At 34.5% G+C, this 18,414-nt stretch overlaps 1 protein-coding gene across 2 annotated transcripts; it reads right to left on the reverse strand.

Moving 5' to 3' along the window:
* Nucleotides 1–7,322: 7,322 nt before the first annotated feature.
* LOC120075856 (ATP-dependent protease La (LON) domain protein) lies at nt 7,323–13,354 on the reverse strand. 2 transcript variants are annotated; one of them, XM_039029564.2, is made up of 10 exons: nt 12,959–13,354; nt 12,064–12,143; nt 11,889–11,966; nt 11,206–11,318; nt 11,046–11,111; nt 10,753–10,854; nt 10,124–10,676; nt 8,994–9,199; nt 8,677–8,840; nt 7,323–7,730 (listed from the first exon to the last, which is right to left on the reverse strand). In XM_039029564.2, exons 1-10 carry the CDS (start codon nt 13,084–13,086, stop codon nt 7,595–7,597), a joined length of 1,626 nt encoding a protein of 541 aa, XP_038885492.2. In that variant the 5' UTR covers nt 13,087–13,354; the 3' UTR covers nt 7,323–7,594. The 2 variants fall into 2 exon arrangements, with proteins under 2 accessions (XP_038885492.2, XP_038885491.2); XM_039029563.2 differs by having other exon boundaries at nt 12,064–12,146; nt 12,959–13,330.
* Between the last annotated feature and the right edge of the window lie 5,060 nt (nt 13,355–18,414).

Consider the following 18,414-nt stretch of genomic DNA (forward strand, 5'->3'; position numbering starts at 1 on the left):
GATGCATTTATAGAACGGTATTGGAACTTTTTTCTACCTTAAACTATTTTCATCGTCCATCGGTACATGCACTTGTAATTGGTTCGGGGGTTTTCAACAACACTGTGTATAGCTGTATTACTACTTTAAGAACTGTATTGAAATATCTCGAAACCGTCTCGCTAAATCTCAAAAAATTTATGCGTACTACTCTATTCTTCACATCATGCGCAAGAATATGTAGGAATATTGCCACCATCTCTTCAATACCAACACGTCTACTTGGCTCAAACATCCCATCGTTCTAATCATGTTGCATAAAATCATGAACGTCCTTCTATCCATCAGAGTACTCTCACGACATGCCAGGTCACTATCGTAAATGAGGAAAAAGAACGTCAATTGTCGATGCAGTTCTAACGCTCGCTGGCTGTTAATTCCTTCTATTATTGTTAAGCAACATTGCCAAAGTGAAGAATAATTTTCTTTGAGACTCAATAATACTTGTTATGATTTTAAACAGCTCCTGAATAGTCTCCATCTTACTAGAGCAATGGGGGAAGTATGTAAATCCTGAAAGGATGATTACACTTATGATTAGTGAACTTCGGTTTAATTACAAAATGACAAGTCGTGACAACTCAGTACATCTCTCATATCCGACTATAAGTATACATTAAGATCATCCCAAAAACGAAGCTTATTACAGTTGTAATAATTGTACTACATTGTCCTACACCCCGGTCACTAACTTGTCCAATGTGCGTTGTATTGTAAAACCTATACGCGTGCTCCGCTACATCGAATGTTTCATAGGACTTGTATAATGCCCCCTTGTACCCATTGACTTGTCCATGACATTCGTGCCAGGATAGGTAGATCCCTGGGATACGACCAACGAAAACGACATAGAATTTGTGTTTTCCCATCTACCTATAATTTCAGGACATAGGTAGTCAATACCAGTAATCAACGTGTAGTCAATACCAGTAATCAATGTTGAAGTGAATGATTTTTTTTTGGGGAGGTAGGATGTAGAGGTTATAGTATAAGGACCCCCGCATACAACCCATTACTACCTATAAAAAACTAAAGTGTGCAACTACGTATGGTAGTTGACACATTATAAATGTCTCTAACGTAATAGTGACGGAAATCAACATAAGTATTATAGTACTTCCCATAGTTGGATTTTCATGTGTCTAGTTAATTCTCAAATTTTATTGTAAGACCGTTTCATTTTTATTTAACTTAAAAAGTATATAAGTAAGAACATCCCTATAAATAAAAAAATATAGTTATTTCACTATTAATATATAATACGTTTGTATATTCAAACGTTTATTGCACTATAAATAAAAGTATAGTTTCAAATTTATAAACTTATTTCAATTTGTACATCTTTAACTTATTTCACTATTAATAAAACTTTTATTTCACTGATAATAAAAGTATAGTTATTTCACTATTAATAAATAATATGTTTGTACATTTCAAACATTTATTGCACTATAAATAAAAGTATAGTTTCAAACTTATAAACTTATTTCGGTTGTACATTTCTAACTTATTTCACTATTAATAAACTTTTATTTCAAACTTTTATTTCACTATTAATAAAAGTATACTTATTTCACTGATAATAAAAGTATACTTATTTCAATATTAATAATTAATATATTTGTACATTTCAAACTTTTATTTCACTATTAATAAAAATATAGTTATAAACTTATTTCAATTTGTACATTCTAAACCGTAAAATAAAAATGACTTCTCATAAATGTATTTTTAATACTTCTTAGACTTATTTTAAAAATCACTCAAAACATATAGATTGATAAAGTGAACAATTAGAATTAATGTTGGATTAATATTTGAAAACATCAGAATTAATTAACAAAGTTATAAGTTCTAATTCATTTGTTTGTGAAAATATAGGAATTTAATTAACAAAATTATAAGTTTGATACTAAGTTTATAATATAATATACTTTTGATAATGGAAGATGTAAATGAATATACTTTTGATAAAACTTATGATTGAAAGTAATTCATTTGATAAATGAAGATTTAAATTGATGCAACTCAAAATTTAACAATATAAGATAATATTTTTCCTAATAACTTTTTGTTCGACATAGTCTTCTTCAAGAAACAGAGGGAAAAAAAATCCCACATTCTCACAAGAGAGAAACTGTATGAAAATGTCCAACATACAAGTCCAAAATACATAACCATAATGCACATTTGAAGTAATCAGTCTTTAACAAGTAGAAGAAAGAAAGAATAGACAATAATAAAGATCATTTTGAACTTAAAACTTACGAACCTCAAACTAGTTACGAAAGGTATGTTCGATTAACTTGGGCTCTACACGGAAGAAAAAGAAGTGCAGTTAGACCATAGTGATAGTATATGTTAATACGATTGAAGTAGTTATAAAATATACGAGATCATACCTTTGTTTATGTTTGGAGTGAGTGATGGTGAAGACAGTCCACAATTAGGGGGTAGAATAATGGTTGAGGGCCTAACAAAAATAAGAAAATGTTAGCGACATGTATTAATTCGATTATAAGGAAAGAAGGAAGCATACCTTATATGGATGGAATAAGCTGAGGTTAGAGGTGGAAGAAGGAAACAAAGTATATTGCAACAACCAAACAACACATACTAGAATGGAAAATGGGTTTAAGAGAAAGTTGAAATAAAAAGGTGTTGGAATTGGTGTCTTAATTCTCCCGAAGTCTCGTAGTTTGTAATCTGTTATGAATAAAATAAGATTTATTTTATCTGGCATTTATTCATATCCAATAAACAAAGCTCCATGGTTATCGTATGTAAAATTAAGCATGTATATGAGATATACAAGTGGATCATGCCTTAAGTGATAACTTAAATAGGTCTATAGTAGAAGAATTAAGGAGGGATACTTGATCCTGGTGACACTATGGATATGGTCTGCTTTGTAGAGGTTTGCAAGTGTTGTGAACTACTATATATGGTAAATCCTGACCATTCATGTGGAAACATGCACGCAGGGGTGTCCTATACAAAATGTTTTTATAAGACCAGACCACGAGATGACTAGTCTCTGTATATAACGTCGTTGATACTAGAGACTTACATCTCACATAAACGACCATAGTTGACATGACCTCAATCTTGAGTGTTTTGGGAACTCCTGCCTTTGAGGGCGGTTCTTTGATTAGTATGGGTGAGAGTGGCCAGATTGCCAACTCAACATGCCTATCTTTTTGGAGACTTGTCTGATTTGGGAGTTGGGAACTCAGTTACACAAGATGGAATTCACTAATTCCCCGAAGTAGGAGTAAGTTGATAGATTGCTCCCTTAAGGGCTGATTCCGGGTCTTGAACATAGTGGCCACAACTTCTCTTTGGAAGAGAGAACTCAGTCATAGTAGGACTATGACTTATGTCATTAGAGGGATCAGTGGTACTTAAGGAGTTAGATGTATCTATAGGGACATAACGGTTATTAGCCTAGCTATATTTACGAGTGATCTGTGAAGGGGTTTTGCATTGTTGATTTTGATATGGACACATAATATATCTGTAGTAAGGAGAGTTCAAATGTTGGTCTTGAGTGGAGTGCCTAGTAGTTAATGGATGATGGATCTTGTGACTAAAGAGTTTAGTCAGTTATTCATGTATCATTGGAACTTCGAGCTACAGGTCCATAAGATCCCCTTGGTAGCTCAATGGATTCAAGTTGAGAATCAGTTCTTGATGTTGATTTGAAATGTTCAAATTGACAAGAGGTAATTCGATTATATATGATATGATCGGTGTGATGTATGAGATATATCAAGTGGAGGATTAATGTAAATGAGATTTACATTAAGTACCATGAAATAGAAAAAGAGCTATGATTTATATGTTTCATGAGATGAAATATTAAAACTATAGGTTATAAATATACTATAGTAAGTTGGTTATCATATATATTTATAATTATATTAATTATTGGATAATTATCTCTTTTTCTCTAATAACCAATTGAATGGGAGGTTATTGGTGGTTTCATAGTAATCGTGAGATAAAAGAAAAAATGTTTTCCTATTTTTAGTAGTTGTTTGAAAGAGTATTTCCATTCTCGGAGTTACTCATGGTTGGCTGTCAAGTGGATTAGATTCACTAAACGATAGCTGAAGAGAGACTAAATGATCATGGAGTGACACTACACGACAGTTCACTCAGTTGGCTTAGCTAAATGATCGTGGAACTTTTGTTAAATGATCGCATAGCATTTGTTAAATGATTGGGCATCGTCTATACGATAGATCTTGTCATCTCTCACTTGCTCAATCGTTTACACGATTGTTCTTCCTCTGGTCTCTTTCTCTAACCAAGTCCACACAGATCCCACACTTCTGGATTCTCACACCAAGAATACCAAGGTAGCCATTGTGGTAGTGTCGTACTCAACTTGACATAGTTTAAGGTTTTTGAAGGTCATTCGTTGTGTTCGTGATCTTGGAGATCGTTGAGTTCATGGTCGCCATGATCATGTTGTGTTGCGGTCGTAGTGTTCGAACGTTCGTGATTGTTGTCTTGTTGATCGTATGATCGTTAGAGATCGAGGGTGTTTGAAGATAAGTCTTCAAAGGTATGTATAATTCTTTCCCTTGATCTTGTTGAAAGCATGCTGTAATTTCGTATGTTACATGATCAGTTTGTTTTCGTTTGTGTACTGTAATTGTTAGTGTTCAAATACGAATGAAATTTGGAACGATCATTCTGCTACTCATAGAATTCCTTATGTCCCTTTTCCTTCAAAAGGAAGGTTGAGGGACTTACCAACACAGTTTACAAAGGAGTCTGTGGAAAAGTCTCAAAATATATGAGTGTAGAATGGGATATAAGTAGAGAATACAATAAGTAGAGTTGGTGAGGAAGGTTAGGTAAAATTAAGTGCACCTAACCTCAATAAATTCAAACAGTAAACCCATATTAAAGACAGTCAAGTAAAAAATAAATTAATTAAGTAATGGTCAGGTCACTATTAATTTGGTGGTTGAGCTAAAAAATGACATAAATACAACATAATATATCATACAAATTAGAAGACCTCGTGATTTCAAAAAGCTATTTCATTGGAACAAATCCAACTCCAAGCAAACAAAGTAAATAGTTTCGACACTTCTAAAATTGAATCAATTTTAAATATATAAAAATTAATTCATTTGAATGCTGAAAGCAAATTTAATGGAATGAAGCAAAAAATCCATTCACTCAGATAACAGGTTGAAAGGAAATAAAACTAAAACATAAATCATACTCAAAAGATAAGGAAAAACAGATTCAAAGGAAATAAATAAAAAAACTAATTCAAAAGATGAGGAAAAACAGAGATACATGTCCTTTTTTAATCTAAAAACAGTTTCAAATCATCATCGGCCTTCAGGGGAAAAAAGTAGAAAACAAGCATGTTCTTGGGTGGATTGACCCCCACCAAGCTCTAATAACACACTCTGCATCCCCTACCGGGAATTAACTTGCCTCCAATTTAGATGGAAAAACATAAGAAAAACAACAAGGGAAGGACACATGATTTAATATTGAAGCGACAAGAGAAAATCTGGATAAAAAAGTATGGAAAACAGTCACGAGAACATATATGAGCAAGGGAATGAAGAACAGAGACAGATTTAATACAATATAAATGGATAAAAAAAAATATAACTCATTTGAGTTAGTGGAAAGAACAGTAGACAATAGTTGTAAGAGGAAGAAAAAAAATTATAAAAATTATAAAGGTTTGCAAGGAAGAAAATTAAACATGGAAGGAAGAACATCAAACATGGAAGGAAGAACATCAAACATGCAAGGAAGAATATCAAACATGCATGAGGAATAACAGAGACGGATTTAATAACATATAAATAGATATATAAAAAAATATAACCCGTTCGAGCAAGTGGAACAGTAGACAGTAGGAAGAAAAAAATTATCAAGGTTTTGCTTTGGACAGCCAGAATCGGAATCAAAAAATAAAATCAAACATGCATGAGGAAATCAAGACGAATTTAATACAAATCTTCAGCGTAGAACAAAGTAATCGCAAAAAAAAAAAAAAAAAAAAAAGAAAAGAAAAAAAAACTGAACAAAAAAACATAGATCTACTATAAAATTTAAAAAAAAAACCAAAATATCGTTAAATCTACAACAAAATCGTTCGTATCTACCAAATCTGACCAGAAACGAAAGAAGAATATTAGGAATAAACATACAGAGAACCAAAAAACCCATTCGAAATCAGAGAAACGAAGAGACGTACATAGAAACAAAAAAAAAATATACAGAGGAACCAAAGCAAAGAAACAAAGATATGAAAAGAAATACAACCCATTCTAGTCGGAGAAACGAAGAGACATACAACCCATTCAAACCGGAGGGAGAACGAAGAGACCAGACGAAGAAGAGAAACCAAACAACGGAAGAAAGGAGAAGATGAGAAGAGATAGAGAGAATGGTGATTTATAAGAGGGAAGAAAACAAGGGGGTAAAACGGTAGGTTTAAAATCCACTTATTTATTGTTAAATGTCTATCAAACACTGGATGGGCTTTTTAAAACCACCCAGCCCAACTCAACACACCCATCAGACACAACTTTAGAATTGTATCTAATATATTTATTATTATTATTATTTCTGACAATATACATTCTTCAACTTTGTGCCTATAAATTTTAGGACTTTCTAATGTTCCATGAACTTTAAACATCTAATTGTTTTTTTGTTTTTTTTTTTTTTAAATTTCTTGAGACAATTTAATAGGTTGTTGAAGAAGTAATTTTGTGTTTGAAATATCTTCCAACTAAAAAAGACTTCTCATAGATAAAAAGTTTGAGATACGAAAGTGAAAGTTTATAAATTTAATAAATCGCTAACTTCAAAACATCAGTCCCACTACTAAACAGAGAAAGATGAGTAAGAAAATCAGAATTTGTCTCGAGCACGACAAAATATAGAGACTATTCAACTTTAATTCTCCTTAAGTTTTCATGTCTAACATGTTCATGATACATTCATAATTTTTTAAAATTAATTGCTTTATTAAATATAAATTTAAGTTCTATAAATAATAAAACCTTATATTTTCTGTTTTGTCTAGTAGATCCACGGATCTTAAAAAATTAAAAAAATCAAACTAAATTTGAAATTTTGAAATTTCATGGACCAAATAGATATAAACTTCAAAGTCTAAGGAGTAACCTGTTAAAATTTTACCAGACAACTCGAAAATTTAGGGTCAAAATGCAATTTAACCAAATTATAATAAAATTGCACTTATACGAGATGTTCAACCCACACCCTGCAAAATTTGACATGTTTGATTAACTGAAATATGTTCGACCCAGCAATTTCTCATGCTACAATAAACTGTTTTATTAGATTACATGTCGCACATGAATATAGTCTACATAGATTGGAGAGGCAGAGCAGTTGCTCGCGTGAACTCTTAAAAGCTATTGCAACAGAAGCACTCATCTAAAGAAGCAAAGTTTTCATGAACACTCTCTACAGACTCGTAAGAAGGATTTTTCTTTTCTTTTTTTTTTTTTAAATGCTAACCAAAGTCGACACATTAACGCGTGACATCAGCTAACTGGGAGCTTCGTATTCCCCAAAACGATCTGGGTTTCAGATTCCTATTTGTGGCAGTAAAAAGCCATCCTAATTGAGTTTCACAAGTTGCACAGATTGAGATCGTCCACGCGTACCTAAAAGAACAAAAGTTAAGAGTCTCAGCCTTCACAGTTGCATGATTAAGGATTTAAAAAGATAACCTAAAACAATCATTTTCATGTTCATCTTAAATTATACAATCATGAGTATAGCTCAACAGTAATTGACACATACTCCTTCTCTTAAGGCCGAAGATTCAAATCTCTATATCCCTGGCTCACTTGTACTAAAAATAACTAAATATCCATAAATAGATCTTATTTTCTCATAACCAGTCAATATTTGCCTTAGTATCTATTCTCAACTACATATATGGATTTCCACAAGAAATATTGTCTTGATTCATAATTATCAAGCAATAACCTATTTGAGGTCAAACTGCCAAAGTTCCAGCTCCCAGATGAATTCTTGGGAAGTGCCATTATTGTAAGTTGACAGCTGATAGCTGTCCAAATTAACCTAGAAACCATTTTCCTCCTCCCAAAAAGATCCAAGTGGGAACTAATGGTTGACTGAACTTCATGCTCAAGTTTAATGTAGTGTTAAAAACAAGCCAAAGAAAGTTTGGCTTAGTGGTATTGGCATGCGCTCCATCCTAAGAGGTCGGAGGTTCAATCTCCCACCTCGCAATTATTGTGATCGTTGTAGTGTTAGAAACAAAATAAGCCCAATAACTACTTTTGGTAGATTTACTTCCTTTTTTAATTTGTATTTTACCTTTATTTAGACCAGATTCTAGTCTATTTATCTTTCATTTATTAGTTAATATTCTTTGTTTAATGTAGCTAGTTTCCTTTTACGTACTTTCCTTGGTACTTTCCTGGTATTATATCTCCATGTAACTTAAAGTTTTAGTGAATGCATTAAATTTTTCTCCCAAAAACTTACTTTTTCGTAACCAAGCCATGGTCAACTTCTATTTAAGAAAGAGAGAAAAGGGCACTCATAGGTTCAAAGAGGGAAGTTAGATCAATCTCTTACCCAGGGAACCAACTGTATTCTGTCTCAGCTCGTCCTCTAAGTGCTAAGCCATTTGCTCTATAAAGAGTCATTATTTCATGCACATAACCATGTGGGTTCACATAAGCACCGAGTGGACCTTCAGTAGACATCACCAACATATCACTGCGTTTGGCTATAACTGTCTGCATAAGAAGAAATTACATATAAAAACAATGACCAGCTAAGTATGCCTTAGAATGATTACACACAGTGCAATATGGAAGTATAAATTGAGGGCAGATGCAAAAAGTTGAATGGGTGAATGCAAGCATACATACTTAGAAACTATTGACTACCTTGCAATTTTTACATTGGATGATATCAATAGACTTGAGTAACTCAATTTCCCGACGCAATCTATATGAAATTCCATCAATCTCCAAGAGCTCCTGTCTAGTAGATTCAGAAACTGGAATCTTACTAGCAATATAGAAGGATAAGATGTCTGGATTCTTCACAAAACCATCCATGTTCGGTACCCCCACTATCTGCTTCCACATAGCTGCAAATAGTGATGATAATGAATCAAAAAACAGAACCAACACACATGCCTCTAATTTTCTTGATATAGTGTAGAAAAAGAATGCTGTGTCCTGATATATAGAAAACAGCAAACAGAAAGATAGGATATACATATATATCAATAAATAATGCTGGACATTGTTTTCAAAGTGCAAGCCACATGTCAAGACGACAAGTCCCTATATCTCCTCAAGACGGGAGGTGACAAAAAGACTATGCTTGAATGAAGCGAGGTGCAATGAATAAATAATTTATACAAAAGCATATATTGTAAAAACATCCAAATGTCAAAGTCTTAAAGATATATAAAATCAAATATATGAGTATGACCAAGAACCTAACATAGAGAAATAATCAAATATTCCTATTATGTATTAACGTGAATAAAACGTTGACTAATTTCAAATAAATAAGTACTAATAAAAATGATTAACATTAAAATACTTGACCATTTGTAACAAGGCTAAACACACATCTCACTTGCTCACCCACCCATTTTTAAGAAGTAATTAATTAAATTTTATTTACATTTGACCTTCCAAATTCTCATTCGGAAATTTCATTAATTTTCTCTCTGTGTTGTAATCCCGCCTTTCTAGTTTTCCTTTTCTTTCTTTTGGTTTCTTTTCATATGTTTTCACTTTAGTCTTCAGACTTCAGTCATGCACCTTTCTAGTTTTCCTTTTCTTTTGTTTCCATTTCATGTGTTTTAGTCTTCAGACTTCAGTCATGCACTTTTACCACCAAATGATCATAGCAACATGTGAAACATAAATCTAAATTGACCATGGAAACCAAGAAAAAGAAAAAGGAAAGAACGACTAAGTTTAAGGGTAAGAAACTAAGCTTTCATTGAGCAAAGTAAGTTAAAAGGCTGAGGGAGAAGGAAAGTAACTCTGATCACCTGCTGCTTTTTGAGCAAGACAATATGAATCATACATAGAATAAACCCAATATGGCCAAAATGCTTTTGAAGCCCTGTGCATCAGATTAAAACTTGAGTTTCTTCGACATCTTTTGAGTTCTTTCCTCTCGCTAGATTCCCTAGCTGATGTGGAACTTTTTCCTATGTCAGAGGCAGGTTTCTCATTTTCCTTCTCACAGTCAGAATGCATTGACCCTACGGAATCAGAGTCATTTAGATGTGACATTGCATGTTGGTGTTCTGCCTCTGACCCAGATATCTCCTCATCGCTACAAGATTCACTGGAATCAATTGCTGCTTGGTGGATTTTCCTCTCTCTCAATGAAAGCTCACGTTCAAAGCTTTCTTCTGAATTAGAGGCAGAATCATCCTCATCCCTGGACGTAAATGATCTAGAGCAAGAAGTATATGAAGCCAATGCACATGAGAGACTGTGCCGCTGAACAGTACTCCGTGGAGCCAAGTCTCCAAAAGCATCCCGTGGGGTCCTTAATGGCAAATCTTCCTGGATAATTTGAACTTCTCCACATGGCTAAAAAGATAGCAAACTTATTAAAAAAAAAGAAGAAAATAATACAAATGATTCAAGAACAACAATTTGCTCTAACCACTCCTTCAACATCAATCCAACGGCGTCTAAGACGAAAACGTTGCTTCCCTCTAGCAAGAACATTAAGTGAACCATCCTCCAACCTTCGAAACTGCCGAATCTGTAATAGAGAGGGTGGGTAGGTATATGGATGCATGTCATTAGAAGTATGGAAGCCTTTACATTAAAATGTAGATAGAAGCTAAAGAATCCCAAATTTTAGCAAAGAGGCCAAACTGCAGATATTAAATGCTTTTGGAAAAATGCCAGAAAAGTAAAAGACCAGGGAGAAAAAAAATCAAGCAATAATACCTCTGCAGTTGTCCCAACATTCGCAAAACGTAGTCTTTCATTATCAGAATCCACTGAGACATGAACCTGAAATAAATATTGAATCTTGCTTGAGCTACCAATAAAGGATTTCAAGCAATCTTTAAAAATTATATGCCAATGCCTAAATTTGAGCACATACCACACCTATGGTATTAGGAGTGTCAAAGTGAGTCAATACTCTCTCAATGGCAGCAATAAAATTTGATTGTATCACCCTGAGAGGTAGAGTAGCTTCTGGGAACAATACAACACCTGAGACATATGTGAATTCCACATGACATACTGAGACAAGATAGGAAAAAGTATCCGCAGGATGGTTATAGATGCCAGTTGACAATCATGAAAAATTAACTTGTCTGCTCAATGTTGGAACTCCTCAATTGAACTATGTTCATTTTGTGAACAATTATATCTAAACTCTTGAGAAAAGCATGCAGGGCCTGCAAGTCATCTAGACACATGAGGAAGAAGGTGAAGTGCATGCTGCTTCAGATGATAACTAGGCATGCTGAACTATAAATTTGAACATTTATGGTCACAGTGTGAATCTATTTAATCAGATCTCTCCAAGCATAAGAATACCTTGCTGTTGCATTTTGCTAATCCATGGAAGATAACAGTTCCTATATTTACAATGACTTTAACAAAGTTGAATAATTTTCAGATTTTGATTCTTTAGAATACAATGATATTTGAAGATATGATTTGTAGTTTTCAAAAATTAAAGAGGGGAAGATTGTAACTATCCTAATCAAATTAGAGTACTTAAACCCATGAAATTAATGCTTGAAGCAGAATAAGGATGCATAAACAGACAAATACCTTCAAGATAAAATACAGGGAGGTTCAAGATGGCACCACCATCCAAGAAAGCCATTCTGTGATGAGCATCCTCAACCTCTGTTACATGAAACCCCAGGAGATCTTAGTAAAACTGTACCCCAAATGGAATTAACATGAATACTTGAAATATTAATCGGCAAATAAGAACTCATACCACCAAGATATGTGTGCAAAGATGCCAAATAGGAATTGAAAGTAAATTCAGCAAAGGCCTCAGTACCACCATGACCATTACTACTTTGATACAGCCGGAAAAAACAGGATGATGTCAGTGCAACTCACAAATAATAATGAATCAGTAATAATAAGAACAACAACAGCAGAAAATGTAAAAGGAGGGCGTTATGAATTTGTGACATCAAAGAAAGTATATTGAACACAGATAAAAGCAATTCAAGTATATTGAACACAGATAAAAGCAATTCAATCCATTAATAAAATCAACCTTTGTTGAGCGGATGACTAAATCTAGCAAACGACTAGAATAACCTTGTAATTTCAGTAGGAGAGAAACTAATAGAAGCATGGAATCTGACAATTATGCCAGTCTGTCTGTAGAAGGCCTTAAATAGATATCCGGTATCCCTTCTTAACTTAATGAAAGAAAATAATTGAATTGATAGCCACTTCCCTTTCTAAGTTTCCTGGTGGCTTCGCAAAGAGTATGAAACAAAACATATAACTAAAAGAACGGACTATTCTCAAATCTCTACATCGGTTTCAACTTCTTCAAGAGTTTCGGCAATCGGCAGTGGCAAAAGGAAGTAACCATATCATGTACAACAACTGATTACGGAGAGCCATTTTCCTTTGACTTGGTTATAAAGCAATATCATCTACAGTGTCTCTACACGTAAGAGGTGAACCATGTAGTGAACCGACGCTAGCATTTGGACTTGAAACTTAAATCCCAAAAAATAATCTAATCTAAGCATTCTTCAAATTGAAATTCAGAGATTAAAGAACTAAGGGTATAGTTCCAAATCAGTGTAGTGCGCAAAAACCCTATGGGTATGAGCGACAATCAAATCGGAGGATATAAACATTACATAGCATCACCGTCATCATCGGAGTCGTGGAGGTAGTCAACTTCCTCAACTTGCAACTCCTCATTATCAAGCTGAAGAATCTGCTCGATCTGGTGCCTCTCTCTCTCCAACAGCCTTTGGTCCTCCATTGTTTAGGGCTCTTGTATACAGGAAACTGAGAATTTCATTGATCTACCGGAGCAGCTTAGGCGAACCGCCACCAATCTCAGCTCACTGAATACAATGATGATAGATTATTCAATGGATCAAATCTCACAGAAATTTCTCCGTCGACAATGTGATCGAGCTTTGCCGCATCGGCAAATGGCGCCAACTGCAATAGGTGATGCGTTTCTCCCCTCAACTGTAACAAAATGAATTGCCTTTAGTCGTGAAATATTTTATTGGATAAATATTAGTTTATACACACTTGGTTGATATTAACGACAAATATGTAAATTTGAACTTCAAACTAATAATTGTATTAATTAAAATTTTAAACTTTCATAAATATATCAATTTAAAAGGGTAGATGTATAGAACCTTTCAATGAGATATCAAGTGTACCCTCAATTACATTTTATTTGTAATTGATATAGTTAATAGTAAGAGTTTAAATTGATAAAATCACTAATTTAGGATTTAAATTGATACGATCCCAAAGTTTAGGAGTGTAAGTTAATATTTGCTCTATTTTATTTTTAGTAGATATTTTGAAGGGATTTTAAAATTGTCAAAATTACTTTCCTCATTTTTAAATTCACTATAAATTATGCATTTAATCACTTAAAGTTAATTCGATACAAAATTTTATACTTTTAAATGTAATTTCATATCATAGTTAATTTTAAAGGATTAAAAGTATGTTTGATTTTTAAAAATAACAAAGTTGTTTTAACAATTTAAAAATTACTCTCAAATATGTTCTTAATTATTGAGTTAAACCCTAAAATATATAGCTCGTATTATTAAATATATATCACATTCGTAAAATATAAACATTGAGCTTAAGAGACAATCCTTGATGTTGGAATCCTAAAATATCTTTTTTTTAAGCAAACTTACACGAAGATAGATTTGGAGAAAATTTTGGGAGTACGAAGCTTCAATGATTATTGAAACTATAACTCATTTATCATTAGAAATTTTGGGCCAATGACCTAATATTCCGGCCCATAATGCCAAATGACCCTATTTTTTAAAGAACTGTCAATTTACCTTCTGCTTACATCATCACGGTATGTGATTACAAAAATGCCCCTCTAGTTTATACGATACTCGTGCGCTCAAACTCAACGGTCGTCCCACGCTTAAAATTCTCGTGCAAGTATTGTTCAATCTCGCTCTGCAAAACCATTGTCCATCTACTGTCGTAATCGAAGTTCTCTACTGGGTAAGTGAACTTAAATTTTATCTTGCATGTTGTGTTGCATCTGTATAGGTTGGTTTTGTTTGATCGGTCGTCATGTTCATAACTGGTTTCGGGGTTTAATCGGTTGCATCTTTATTTATTTATTTATTTTGGATTTCGATGATGTTTGTATTGGTTGAGGACGAAGAAGATATAGTTAGAGTCCGACAAGGTAGTGGACAAGTTTTTGCGAGAGCGAGATGGGCTAGAGCGAGACGGGCAAAAGCGAGATGGGCTAGAACGAAATGAGATAGAGCGAGACGAGCGAAAGCAAGATGGACTAGAGCGAGATGTGCGAGAGCGAGACTTTAACAATATTTTTTGTTAGTGATTTTTTAGTACAAACCTATTAACTGATAAATTGAATGTTCATACAATGCAAGATTAATTTAAGATGTCAAAATCTTTGGAAATTCGTGAAGTTGATAGGTTTTTCGGGCAAGTAACGTGTCTGGCCCACGTTGTCAATGCCAACAAGATTGTAAAGGAGAAGCTTACCGGAAGGCAGTTAGAGATGTTCGAGAGAACAGTTTTTGGGCGATTTGTAGACAATGAACTTGTATTCAACAACCCACTAATCCACCATATGTTATTGAAGGAAGTGAAGAAATCGGGAGTGGACTCGATTAATTTCTTTGTCAGAGGAAAGGTCGTCATATTTTCGAAGGATGACTTTTTATTGATCATTGGTTTGTGGCGGTCTCCTACGTAAGTTGTACGGAGTGAGGAGTCCTCATAAGAACTTTTGACGAGATACTTTGGTAATCGGTCGACCTCAGACGCATTCCACTTGAATTTACTGGAAGAAGAATACAAAAAATTGGTATTTAAAAATGACAATGATGCAATTAAAATTACCCTAGTATATTACACAGAGGTTGCAATGATGGGTAAAAACAAACAAAATAATGTTGTCGATCATACTTTATATGACGATGTTGAAGATATAGATTACTACAACAATCTTGATTGGGGTACAATTATTTGAGAGAGGACATTTAACGCCCTGAAGACTGCACTGAATGATAAGGTTGGTATATACAAGGAGAAGGTGAGAGGAAATAAAAATTATATTGTGAAGTACTCGCTCCGTAGATTTTCCCATGCATTCCAAGTAGATGTTCTTAACTTAACTTTATCTTTGGTTTAACAACATAGTTATAAATACGAGTTGTTTGGATTTAGGTGTGGATGTACGAGATCCTATCATCAATACCAGAGAACGTTACCACTTGAAAGAGCAAGGTAGCTATGCCTCGTATATTACGGTGGTCATGCTCCCATTCGGTGTCATTCAAAGTACTCGAGAGAGACATTTTTTAGTCTTAAAATGTAAGTGTAATCTATCTAACCACAGTATATTTATTCGGTTGTTAAATGTACACTAACCATCTTACTGGATTCCTTAATGCAGAAAAAAAATCAAAGAGGGTCTTGTCATGTCCGATGCTGAGAAGAAGTTTCAGGGCACCCCAATTGATAGACGGGCCATAAGACAAGTACACTCCGATACCGAGAGTTTAGGGAGCTCTAATAGTTCAAAGAGTGGCAGTAGTTTAGAGAATAGTTTAGAAGGTGGGGAAGGTGAACATCAGGATAATTTAGAAGGTGGAGTGAGGTACGACGAATCTGATGGGGACCAAAACATCCACCATCCTACTTACACCCCTAGCGAGGATATGTTTCAAGATGTGCTGGTGGGTGACGTATGTCCTGAGCTTGAGGAGGAGTGTTCTGTCCTGGAGGAAGATCATTCTAAGCCTGAGGTTTCGGGTCATAGGGAAGGAGGCAATGTTAATCCTGATGTATATTCGTACCTGCAGAGCATTGACAACTCAAAATCGAGCTTGTATACCTGTGTATCGAACTTGGAGACGGACACGAGAGACATCAAAGCACAATTGTCAACTATTTTGTCTCTATTACAGTCTATGAAAGGTTCCACGGTGTTTGAGGCGACGAGGTCCCCCACTCCATAGACAGGCCACGATGCCACCATGTCCTCCATCCCGACCCTATCTCGGTCACCCACCCAACCTATATGTAGCTCACCTACCTTACCTCCACCTAAGTTACCTACCCCACCCCCACCTATGTCACCTAATCCACCTCTACCTCTCAACTCATCTGTACAGTTTGATATCACAACCTTCTCTGACACCATACATCTCGATTCACAGGTATGATCATTATGTGATTCGAAATTTTCTTTCTTCATATTTTTTATTCGACATGTTCACCATTTTGTTATATTTCTATAGGTTATGGTCGAGAGTATAAAAACAACACGTAAGAGAAAGGCTATTGATAAATACACACCTCCCGTCGAACCAAAAAAGAGGCTATTGATAAATACACACCTCCCATCGAACCAAAAAAGAAAATAACAAAAGATAAGGAAATTAAAGTTCAACTTCCTTTGGATCGTCTAAATATTAAGTACCCTCTCCCTGGGGTACCTATGATACAGTTTAAAGCGACGATCCAATACTCCTTGGAGCATGAGGTTCTAGTTGTTGTATTCATGAAAATGATGAACTGGATTGACAATAAGAATATGGACAACAAGGTTCGAGAAAATGCAGTTCGGTCATTGTTCAAGTCCTTTTTCCAAGAGTTGATCGAACCAAGTTCATGGGTTGAGTGTGACATAAGTTTACGATTCTTGTCCTTTTTACCAAGTACATACAGTTTACTCCCCTCTCCTAACGTATATCTTGTTCTGGATGTAGACCCTAAATATCCTATTTCAGTTCATAAAAGATAAATTCTATAGGTGACCAGACATGTGTATGGCCAGCTTTACCATTCTGCCAATTGGATAACGGTAATCATTTACTGCGCTTCTGAATAGAAATACGTTGGTTGACTATTATGTGTTTTTAATGTTCATTTCATCATGTAAAGTCACCTAAATTCTCAAGGTGAGGTCTACGAACATACATATTAAGTGAAGGAACTCTTAAACAAGAGCATCCATGAGCACGTTCAGATCTTTTCTATTTCATTGTGACCGAATTACCACACACACATTCTAACAAACAAGTATGCATTTTAACACTAATTATAGGCATGCTTTAACAATTAAATAACAACAGATTGAGTAAACGTACCAGTTGAAGACTGTCTTCACTTTGAACTTAATCCAGCGGAAGAAACTCCTTTATAGTCCAAATCGCCCAACAATCAGTCGCCTAACAGCACGATCATCTACGAACGAAAACAACCGAAAAAGCAGCAACCGGGGACGACACCACCACTTGAAGACCTTGGTATTCTCGGATGAGAATCCAAAGAGTGGACTTTTATGGAATTGGTAGAGGAAGGAGGAAGGGACGATCGTGAAGAACGAAAAGCAAGTGGGAGATAGCTATCATATAGCGGGTGCTTCTTGCTTAGAGAAAGGTACACGATCGTGTAGGTTTTACTAAGCGATCGTTTAGTAATTAGTAAGCGATCGTTTAGAAAACTCTGCGCGTTAAGCGATCATATAGAGAAGGTGAGCGATCGTTTAGTACGCGAGGTGTGTGATCGTTTAGGCGATAAGGCGCTATTGTATAGGCTCTCAACTAAGCGATCGTGACGTTTCCACACCTTGAACGATTTTTTCGAACTCTTTGCAAAATGAAACCAATTTTTATTTTATTATTCAGTTACAAGAACCGAATCAATCTTTCCACTTTCACACGATTGAAGAGAAATTCCTTGTCAATTATCACACAATCGACTAATTAAATAAATAAATGAATATAATCATATTATATTCTTAACTAAAGTTTGATATCATATTTCTACTATAGTAATTTATCTTCTGCTTGATATAAATAATATTTATATCTACTTTCCTCCAAAATAATGTATCTCATACATTTAGTCAATTATATCATATATAATTAACCAGTTCAATTATATCATATATAATCGAACTCCCTTTTGTTAATCTGAACATTTCAAACTAATCCAAAAACTAATTCTCGACTTTATCCAAGCTACCTAAGGGATCTTATGAACCTGTGGCTCGAAGCTCTAACGATACGTGAATAGCTGATTAAACTCTTTAGCCACG

Source organism: Benincasa hispida, chromosome 4 (genome assembly GCF_027475165.1).
Source record: "Benincasa hispida cultivar pf3 chromosome 4, pf3_genome.v1.1, whole genome shotgun sequence".
Taxonomy (NCBI): domain Eukaryota; kingdom Viridiplantae; phylum Streptophyta; class Magnoliopsida; order Cucurbitales; family Cucurbitaceae; genus Benincasa; species Benincasa hispida.

Excerpts from the sequence above, each read along its gene's own strand:
- LOC120075856 (XM_039029563.2), bottom strand. The coding sequence starts at position 13,086 with ATGGAGGACCAAAGGCTGTTGGAGAGAGAGAGGCACCAGATCGAGCAG. Across the intron at positions 12,147-12,958 it reads GATGATGACGGTGATGCTAT|TAGTAATGGTCATGGTGGTA; the intron begins GTAATGTTTATA and ends GCTGTATCAAAG. Across the intron at positions 9,200-10,123 it reads TCTTGCTCAAAAAGCAGCAG|CTATGTGGAAGCAGATAGTG; the intron begins GTGATCAGAGTT and ends CACTATTTGCAG.